Source organism: Biomphalaria glabrata, chromosome 10 (genome assembly GCF_947242115.1).
Source record: "Biomphalaria glabrata chromosome 10, xgBioGlab47.1, whole genome shotgun sequence".
Taxonomy (NCBI): Eukaryota; Metazoa; Mollusca; class Gastropoda; family Planorbidae; genus Biomphalaria; species Biomphalaria glabrata.
Window position 1 is genome coordinate 6695670 of NC_074720.1, and position 11181 is coordinate 6706850.

General features: G+C 34.4%; 1 protein-coding gene across 1 annotated transcript in view; it reads right to left on the reverse strand.

The window, feature by feature from the left end:
* The window catches only part of LOC106071613 (CWF19-like protein 1), a 31890-nt gene extending 20845 nt beyond the window's left edge, over positions 1-11045 (reverse strand). Inside the window, exons 1-2 of the mRNA XM_056044664.1 lie at positions 10888-11045; positions 3602-3749 (exon numbers count right to left, since the gene is read on the reverse strand). Of these exons, the coding sequence (XP_055900639.1) occupies positions 3602-3624 (23 nt within the window). The 5' untranslated portion in view covers positions 3625-3749; positions 10888-11045. The remainder of the gene's footprint in view (positions 1-3601; positions 3750-10887) is intronic.
* Positions 11046-11181: the final 136 nt, after the last annotated feature.

The window sequence follows — 11181 nt, forward strand, 5'->3', positions numbered from 1 at the left end:
ATTACACAGATAGTAAATAAATCTGTAAATAGAATGTCATTTAAAATATATATTTTTAAAAAATCCTTTAAAAAATGCAATTCTTGCAGACAGAGAGAAAGCAATTAGAAGACAGCATTAAAGAATGGACAGGCCTATCAAAGGAAGAGATTTGGGTCAAGGTGAAATACAGAGAGGAATGAAGAAAGTTGGTCAACAGATGTGGTGCCCCAACATACTAAAAAAAAAATTAAATTATAGCTTTTATATAGCGCTACTTTCATGCTTATAGCATGCTCAGAGCGCTTTGGTCCAATCTCTTTGTGGAGCAGTGAGGGGAGGGGATATCTGGCAGAAGGTTTTCTCTGCTGCCTTTAGGCACTCAGTAAACACAGCTCTGCTCGAGTCGGATGTCAAACCTCGAGCCCCTATTTATAGTTAGCCAAGCCAAGCCAAGTTCAAGTGTACTTAGCCTCTCAACTAAGAAATAGATGAAGGGGAATTCTTGTATATACAGACCTGCCTACCAAAAAAAGTCCAAATGCGTAACGATGACGGTCACAATGCGTATTTTGGCACCAGAATGCGTAATACTTACGCGATCCACTATTTTGTCTTATATAATATTAGATCTAGATGTCATGATTAGATCTACAATCTAAATCTAGATCAATACGACAATAGAGATGATATCTAGACTAGATCTGGATCTATGTCTATATAATGAATATAATCTACTCTCTAGATCTGGGCTCAGGAGTGTTTCCGATGCCGTGGATCCGCTACAAACGTAGGTCTACTCCAAACTTTCGTAGGCCTACTTTCATCCTTGATCTATTCTATACTAAGAATCTAGTCTAGATTTAGACTAGATTCAGTGATTCCCAAAGTGGTCCATATAGACCCCCAGGGGTCTACGAAGACCTCCAAGGGGTCTACGAAAGTAAAAAAATAAATTGGGGGTCTATGAGATGTCCACGGGGGTCTACGGTAATAGATTTCATTTAAGCAGGTCGTAACTTAATTTTCACATTCCATTAATGTAATTATTTCATACACTAATATATGATTTGTACCCGAGTTAATCCTTTCAATATTTATCCTGCTATTGAAACGAAACATTCTTGTATTCAATTTCAATACTTATTTAAATAGCTTAATTTTGTCTACATGTAACTAATATTTAGAAAAAAAAAAAGGAATGTAGACAGTACAGCATTAATTATTTTAAAATGGGATTCATTCCTTCCTTGTCAAACAACAGTTGCCTAAGTGACTTATTTATGACGATATGAAACCAGTTACGCTGCAGGATCATCTGAGACAATGCCACCCTGACAAAAATTAAGATTTGAACAACTTTTGAACACTCAAAGTTCAGAATAGACCCACAAAATCTCTGTTCGACATCATATAGAGAAGATTCTGGTTTGTGAGCGTCTTTCAAGATTTCTTTACTTATAGCAACATACGGAAAACAGCAAAGGTCAAACATTGATTTTACCAGCCGTTTTACAAAAACATACATCTGTTACTATTAAAAGAATTTCTTTAAGCGACAATACAGTTTAAGGTCGCTTCGGTGGCATGAGTTATAAAATTAAAACCTTCTTATGTAAATCTTTGCAAAAGATATTAATACAGTTTGGTCTGACAAGGTGTAGCGCTGTGTGCTACAAACTGTCTAATGGTCACCATCTTATCTCATCTCATCTATGCCTGTGGTCCTTTCTGGGCAAAGGCCACCAACCAGCTTCCTCCAGGCATCTCGGTTCTGGACGGTCCAGGACGAGACTCTCCAACTGTCTCCACGTCTTGCCAATCTGCTTGGCATCTGCTTCCAAATCGCGGTGCCATTGTAAAGCTCAAGCAGCCTTCCATTAGCTGAAGAACACCTGGGGATCTAGGGAAAAAAGCACCACCACCAATATTAGGCTATGTAACACCATTGTTAAGCCGATACTACTTTATGGAGAAGAGACCTGGAGAACCACCATCACCACCATGAAAAAAAATACAGGTATTCATCAATAGCTGCCTGAGGAAGATTCTTATAATCTGCTGGCCAGACAAGATCTCGAATGAGGAACAGTGGCAAAGAACAAAGCAGCAGCCCATTGAAGTAGATATCCTTCAGAGACGCTGGAAATGGATAGGTCACACCCTTCGCCAGCCTGCATCCAGCATAACATGGCAAGCCCTAGCCTGGAACCCACAAGGAAAGACGGTAATGGCGGTAATGGTGCCGTCTCCTTATATTTCCTTAAGGTTGACCGACGAGACCTGGTTTAGGCTCCAGTTACTCGCCTTTGCCCCTCTCCTGTTAATAAAAACAGTTCCGCAGATTTAATATTTGAGCCACAGGTGAAAGATCAAGAAATACACGAGAAACTGTTCTTTGCGAAACCTTTTACAATGATACTTAAAGCATATTAATTAATTAATTAATTAATATTTAATGTTAGAAAGACTAATTAATAGAAAAACAGATTTGTGTATAAAACATTATATCCATAGTTGTGTAGTTTTAAATTACTATTTCACTATTCAACGCACTACAGTTAGAAATTTGTTTAAAAATAATGTTGATGAATTTGCAAAAATTTGCAAGTTGAGTATGGGGTCTACCGAAAACCAGAAAACATGGCAGGGGGTCTACGAGACAAAAAAGTTTGGGAACCACTGGACTAGATGGTAGTAGATGTTATCGATCTAGATCTAGTCAATCTAAAATCTAAATCATACTACAACTAAATTGGATCTAGATTGTAGAGTAATGTAGAAAAGCATGACATAACGTAATGACTAGCTAGATCTATTCCTGTATAAGAAGTTATCTTGATTCTAGATCTAGAATCCAGATCTAGACTAGATATCTACAATGTCACTCAATGTGTTTTGAATCGATAGCACTTCGATATTTTTTTCTATACAAATGAATACGGGAATCAGGGATTCAACATAATTAATTTCTACTAATGAACTTACAAAAAAAATAAGTCACGTTGGTGTATCAGCTAACTGACGGTACCAACCCGCTACTCCCTCACTCTCGCGTTCTTCATTTCTAGACTAAATCTAATTGCTTTTAAGAACCAATCAACGTATAAATCTGGAAACAATGTGTTCCCCCACCTTTTCTGTTCCCCCCACCCCCCAACAGGACGGCTTAGCGTGACCTCCGTGACCGCTCGTAAGCTAGTCAAGAGAGGGAAAAAAAAAAGATACGAAATGCGTAACACGACGGGTTAAATGCGTATTTGCGTACTGACGGTCATTTTTCAGAGATTTTGCGTAACGGTAGGCAGGTCTGTATATATCTTGTGGTACAACTAAAAATATGTAAAAAAAAAATTGAATTTATTGGCTAAATCTGAAATAAAGAATATAATTTTTTTCAATAATTATTTTGTTACTATATGGAGCATGGGGTATGAGATAAAGTAATTAGCTACCAAGTGAAGTTTTAGGTTGGACTATCAAAAATATTGCATTTTATTAAGAAATCAACGTTTGACAAAAATAAAGATGCTTGGGGTCATTGTCTTGAAGGAAAATTTTACTGTTTAATTCTGACACTGCGGGTGTCAAAAGAGAGGCACTTTAAAATAAATATACTTACATTCTAAGAGGTTTATTGGCCATTTTGATCGAATAAAAACTGAAAATATTTAAACAAATTCACAATATGTAGATCTGTGTGATGACAACAGGAGAATTAGGTATTCAATGAGTTGCATTAGGACATTCTAAGATCTTTTGGTAATGTGCTGAAGAAGAAAATAAACAAGAAATTATATTTATATTACAGTAGGAAATATGATATAGGCCAGTGTGATATGTGGAAATGGTATCATTGTCTCCCATGAAAAAATATGTGCCACGTTTGCATTAGTCAAAAACTAGATCATATTTTGAGTTTGATAATGAAATTAAAATATTTTTATGTTTTTTTTTTATAATATAATAAATCTGTTCAATCAAATGAGAAAATAAAATATTTCTTAAGGGTATGTTTTATTTATTATCAAATGGTGTTGTTATAATTTTACTGGATTTAAGTTCACATGGTTTTATGTATTTTCTTTTTTTATTTTGAAAGAAAAAGACAAGTGTTACTTAATAGCACAAATGCGTCAAAATGGATAAGATTGCGTTATTTGATCAGTTCTATGCATCTGTGACGTATGTATTCTTCGATGTCGCCTTTATTGTTTGATGCCTGTATTCATCGATGCCTTGCCTTATTTATCGGAGGTGCCATAAATGTGATGAACTGGCCGAAGGATTGTATTAATAATTTGATGAATTCATATGAAATGACGATCACACTTGCCGGGGATTATATGATTAAACTTGACAATTCAATGAAATGAAGAAAGAAACAACTCTCTGTATTTTCTTCAAACTTCTTTAATAACTTCTTCAACTTTCACATCAAATTAACTTCTTAATTCAATAACAACTTGACACTTCATAAATAAAACTTAAAGATACATAAAACTTCACTTAGTATAACTTCAACTTCAACTACTAAAACTTTACTTAATGGACCCGCTAATATCACAAAACTTATTACTAATCGAGGACTGAGCGAGGACCATCGCTCTACAAGAACTACTACTATGCGAGGACCATCGCTCTACAAGAACTACTACTATGCGAGGACCGAGCGAGGACCCCGTCTAACTGACTTTCCCCTTATTTATACTTTCTTTGATTGTACGTTCCAGAATCATGGAACCTTCTCAGATAATTATTTTAGTAACTTTGACTTTCTAGAAGCTGACGTGTGCTATTTTTTCCTTAACCCCTTTCTTTGATTGGATACCTAAAATTAACTTGTTTACGCTGGACACTTGCACTGGTTTGAACTCGAGCTTCTAGAAACTGGTCGAAATAGGTCACAGACTCGACTTGTGACATTACCCCCTTGCCTTTTTAGCATTTTGTATGCAATATAAAATGCGTAAAATAACATTATTTCTATTATAATATATGCACACAAAAATCTAAAAAAAAATTGTTCCTATAAAGTACAGAACTGATAATTCAAATAATTGTTGCATTGCATTTACATTATTCAAAATTTTGTACATATCCAGCATATATAATTAATATTATATAAATACAACTTAGTTCCATACATCACTTGTCTCTACATGATATTTAAGCATGAACTTTCTAACTTTTGTAACTCAAGAAAATATCAAAAGTATACAACTTCACAATACTGAAAAATACATGTCATCTCATCATATTACTTCCTAATACAGAATATCTGAATATTAACTTACTTGTCAATATATGAAATCTAAACATGAACAATGTCAAATTACTCTTTTGGAAAACTCTTATAACAACAGTATTAATGCAAATATACTAAGTAATAAACAATTGCATGACATAAGTATTAAAATAAATCTTGACCCAGCTGTACAGTCTTGTTAGATTTGCAACTTCCTTCTTTCCAGGTACTTGAAACAATTCTAGTCTGTCTGTACATTTCTTCTGTTCGGGCACTTGAAACAATTCTAGTCTATCCGTACATTTCTTCTTTCTTGGTTCTTTATAGTTCAAAATACGTTTAAAAATATTGTCATGTGTTTTCAGAGAGTTTTGTTCAACTCTGCTGTTGAAAAATGTCATTTTTGGTTTCAATACAAACTTGCTTCGTTTAGCTACAAATGTACGTTGTATCAATTGGTACAAAATGTCTCTCAGTTCATGAATACGTTTCATTCTAGCTTTAAGCAACATACAACTATCGTCCTTATAATATTCTTTGCTTTTCATATGTTCAAATAAGAACTGTCTAAAATCGACACTAAATCTTTCTTTTAATGGCAGTTTACGTTGTAAAACGATTAAAGTAGAAAACATTGAGTTCGAATGTTCATGTATGCATTGCACTAATAAATCAGTTAAGTCTTTCTGCAGTAAATCTCTATTGTGCAAAGTTAGAGAATAAACATTTGAGTTGGCAAGTTTGTCAGTTTTTAAGTTAATCTCATTGTCTATAAATGTTGATATGTCAGGAACATCATGAAATATCTCAGTATATTCTTCACTTGTATTCAACAGGTCTTTCTTACTTTTCAGCTTTAAATGATCTATGTCAATGTACTTGATAGATTCAGTTTGTTTTGATGTCGTTGGTAATAGTTCATTTATATTGTCTTCATTTTCCTCTTGAATTGTTTCTAAGCATGTAACATTATCTGCTAGTTCTTTTGATAAGTTTTCATTATCTGTATCCTCATTGTATTTTTCAAGCATATGAACATGAAACACTTTGATATATTTGTTATTGTTGATTTCATAAGTTTCGTTTGAAATCTTTTTGATGATAGTAAATGTACCTTGCCATGCATAAATCAGCTTGTTGCTCATGTCAGGTAACCATAACTTCACTTTGTCTCCTTGTGTAAAATTTCTAAACTTTCTGTATTCATTTAATGCTCTTTCATTTTCAATGTTGACTTTAGTTTCTTGAGTTTTTTCACATGGCTGTATCACTGTAATATTTATATCAAAACCATGTTGAAATGTTTTATTTTCTGATTCATCTTGCTTTGACTTTGACATTGATTCATTCGAAACAAATATGTTCAAATCTGTATTTGATTGACTTTCTGTGTAAGTACTTATATAACTTTGTTGCTGAGTCATATCACGGTTGTTGCATAAATTGTCCATCAATGTCTGAAGACCTTCTGTCTTAGAGTAAAATGTAGAATTGTTTAATCCATCAACTTTGGATTCATTTTTGTCTGCTATAATATTTCCAACTGGTTCGTAATTTCGTTTAACATTCATATTCAGCTCTTGAACTTGTTTTCTCTTAGAATTGTTCATTTGACAAACTTGACATTGACTAACATGTTTCTTAATATCTTTTGTAATGCTCGGCCAATAAAATTTGTCAAGAATTCTTTTCTTTGTCCTCGTCACACTCGCTAGTTTGGTATGTAGAAAATTGTGATTCTTTTCAATGATGTCTTGAGTATATTTCAGTGGTAAAATGATTTGTTCAACAAACTCATAGGTATCATAATTAACACTTTTCTTCACAAGTATTCCTTCTTTGAAATAAGGTACATTAAGTCCTGGCTGCTTTTCAATTGTTTGTGCCTTCTTGTACATTCTTGTCAAAGTTGTATCTTTCTTCTGGTCAGCTTTAAATTCTTCATTATTAAATAGTTGAAGTTCAGTAGTATTCTTGTTGTACTCATAAACAATGTAGGGTCCTTCAGTAATGTTTGTCTCTTTTTCTTCAGTTTCATTTCTTTCTTCTTCTTGTATTTCTTTAAGTTTCCTTTCTTCTTCTTCTTTTCGTGCTTTAAGTTGTCTTTCTTCTTCTTCTTGTATTTCTTTAAGTTTCCTTTCTTTTTCTTCTTTTCTTTCTTTAAGTTTTCTTTCTTTTTCTTCTTGTATTTCTTTAAGTTTCCTTTCTTCTTCTTCTTTTCTTTCTTTAAGTTTTCTTTCTTCTTCTTCTTTTTCTTCTTTAAGTTTTCTTTCTTCTGCCTCTATGTCTAATTGTCTTCTTTTGTCGTCTCTAAACATTTTTCTTTCTTCTGCCTCTTTTTCTTCTTGTCTTCTTTTTTCTTCTCTAATCCTTTTTCTTTCTTCTGCCTCTTTTTCTTCTCTAATTCTTTTTCTTTCTTCTGCCTCTTTATCTTCTTTACGTCTTCTTTCTTCTGCCTCTTTGTCTTCTTGTCTTCTTTTTTCTTCTCTAATACTTTTTCTTTCTTCTGCTTCTTTGTCTTCTCTACGCCTTCTTTCTTCTACCTCTTTGTCTTCTCTATGTCTTCTTTCTTCTACCTCTTTGTCTTCTCTACGTCTTCTTTCTTCTACCTCTTTTTCTTCTCTACGTCTTCTTTCTTCTTCTGCCTCACGTTTTTGTATATCATAATTTACTTTTTGAGTGCACCATTCCTCCATTCTTTCTTGTGGCATGTTACCGTAAGCGGCTACTTTGATGTATGCTTTCCACAAGTACGAGACTAAAGCCATTGTAATAACTTAATAACTTTTCTATTTATAAGTACTGCCTACACTAGCGATGACCGACACCTGTCCACAGGTGAGAGGTTAACTATGGCTGACCTAGTTAAATATCGATCGGTGTTTCCTTGTGAGGATGCGAGTGGTCAGTATTTGTAAACAAACTAGTGTACAACTAGCTTTAGTAACGTTGCCTTCACAGCTTAGTAAATATAGCTTTCACAGCTTAGTAAATATAGCTTTCACAGCTTAGTAAATATAGCTTTCACAGCTTAGTAAATATAGCTTTCACAGCTTAGTAAATATAGCTTTCACAGCTTAGTAAATATAAAATGTAAGGTACTGACCTTAAAACAGATGATCTGCCTTGCAGGACGTCCTCTATGTCAACTATTATGTAACCTGTTGACTGGAAATTTCAATCATAAAATACTTTTCGTAGCAATGAATGTACGTCTTGTTGAAGTTTTCTGAAAGAGGCTTTTCTTGTAATGCTTAGTTGAGGCTTTGTCATTACGAGAGGCTATGATTTATTTGTTAGAGGCTTTTCCTTTTAAATTCGTAGTACTTGCTAAAATGTGCAGACTTTATTCTTTGAAAATGCAGTATGTGATGCTTGTCTTCGTTGGTGCCTTTATTTATAGATGCCTTTTTTCGTCAGGAGGTGCCAATATATGTGACGTATGTATTCTTCGATGTCGCCTTTATTGTTTGATGCCTGTATTCATCGATGCCTTGCCTTATTTATCGGAGGTGCCATAAATGTGATGAACTGGCCGAAGGATTGTATTAATAATTTGATGAATTCATATGAAATGACGATCACACTTGCCGGGGATTATATGATTAAACTTGACAATTCAATGAAATGAAGAAAGAAACAACTCTCTGTATTTTCTTCAAACTTCTTTAATAACTTCTTCAACTTTCACATCAAATTAACTTCTTAATTCAATAACAACTTGACACTTCATAAATAAAACTTAAAGATACATAAAACTTCACTTAGTATAACTTCAACTTCAACTACTAAAACTTTACTTAATGGACCCGCTAATATCACAAAACTTATTACTAATCGAGGACTGAGCGAGGACCATCGCTCTACAAGAACTACTACTATGCGAGGACCATCGCTCTACAAGAACTACTACTATGCGAGGACCGAGCGAGGACCCCGTCTAACTAACTTTCCCCTTATTTATACTTTCTTTGATCGTACGTTCCAGAATCATGGAACCTTCTCAGATAATTATTTTAGTAACTTTGACCTTCTAGAAGCTGACGTGTGCTATTTTTTCCTTAACCCCTTTCTTTGATTGGATACCTAAAATTAACTTGTTTACGCTGGACACTTGCACTGGTTTGAACTCGAGCTTCTAGAAACTGGTCGAAATAGGTCACAGACTCGACTCGTGACAGCATCTTATCAAGCAGAATTTAATTAATTAATTAATTTACAGATTTAGTTATCTATTAGATTAGCAAGAAGAGGAGATCTTATATGTGTCGCAGAGTAGAGGAAGAGGATATCTTATGTGCATTAAAGGAGAGAAAGAGGAGTCTATCTTTTGTGCCTCAGAAGAGAGGAAGAGGAGATCTTATGTGTCTCAGAGGAGAGGAAGAGGAGATCTTATGTGTCTCAGTGAAGAGGAAGAGGAGATCATATGTGTCTCAGAGGAGAGGAAAAGGAGATCTTATGTGTCTCAGAGGAAAGGAAGAGGAGATATTATGTTTCTCAGAGGAGAAGAAGAAAAGATATTATGTCTCAGAGGAGAGGAAATCTTATGTGTCTTAGAGGAGAGGAAGATGAGATCTTATGTGTCTCAGAGTAGAGGAAGAGGAGATCTTATGTGTCTCAGAGGAGAAGAAGAGGAGATAATATACCTCAGAGGAGATATTATGTGTCTCAGAAGAGAGGAAATCTTATATGCCTCAGAGAGGAAGAGATCTTATGTGTCTTGGAGGAGAGGAAATCTTATGTGTGTCTCAGAGGAGAGGAAGAGGAGATCTTATGTGTCTCAGAGGAGAGGAAGAGGAGATCTTATGTGTCTTAGAGAAGAGGAAATCTTTGGTGTCTCAGGGGAGAGGAAGGGGAGATCTTATGTGTCTCAGAGGAGAAGAAGAGGAGATGCATTGTGCCTCAGAGGAGCGGAAGAGGAGATCTTATGTGCCTCAGAGGAGATTTTATGTGTCTGGAAACAGACAAATATTGCCTTCTACAGGTTTTTTTTTAATATATTTTTTTTTTATTTTAATTTTACATAGCATAAAGCTAAAATGGCTGCCTGGTTGTTTGGTATGCACTGTCACCTCAATTGTCCCAAGTTTGAGAGTTTGAGCCCTCCTTGCTGCTACCCTTGGTACCAATGCCATCCTGTGAGAGATTTGGGCTAGGACACAATTAATCTTCAAATCTGAAGGAATATCTAAACATTATATATAAATGCATTATTTATGATTATTTGATTACATTTAAATCCAAACAATCCCTATTCCAAGAAAATGAAAACACACCATTTCAGAGAACATGATCAATGATGATCTCAAGTTTAAAATGAAACATAATAATTAATATGCCTATGTCCCTATGTAAGTCACCCCCTACTGGTCTTTCACAGAGAACCAAACCCATAAGTGCCATAACCAGGAAGGCTTAAATTAAGTGGATTTATTTACACTAGCAGTACACACTTAGTCAGGAACTAGACTAACTAGTAACTAGAGTTACTCAGTTAGTCACAGTTAGTGACTTAGCTGACACCACACTCAGTCAGTGACAGTCTGACACTCACACTGGGCCGTGACTGACCACAGTCCACAGATTCTGAGATTTTTTTTTTTTGTTGATTGAAAACAAGTAGTATCAGTATCACTATCTAACAAAAATTAAATAATTACGTTTTTTCATAGAGAGTCTACAGATCTATGCTGTAGACTGCAGTACTGTAGTCACTGTAGACACTTTGTTGGATCTGTGGTCTCTAGTACTAACTAGATGTAGTAGTGAATTTATATAAATAATTAAATTTATATTTATCGAATGGAGGCAGACATATTAACAGATACACAGTGAATCACTTACATAGAAAATATTAGGATGTTGTGCTGCTAAAAGCTAGATCTATTTTAGATTTAGAATCATAAAAATAAATCAAATAACTTTTAATTAAGATAAAATATAGAAAATATTAC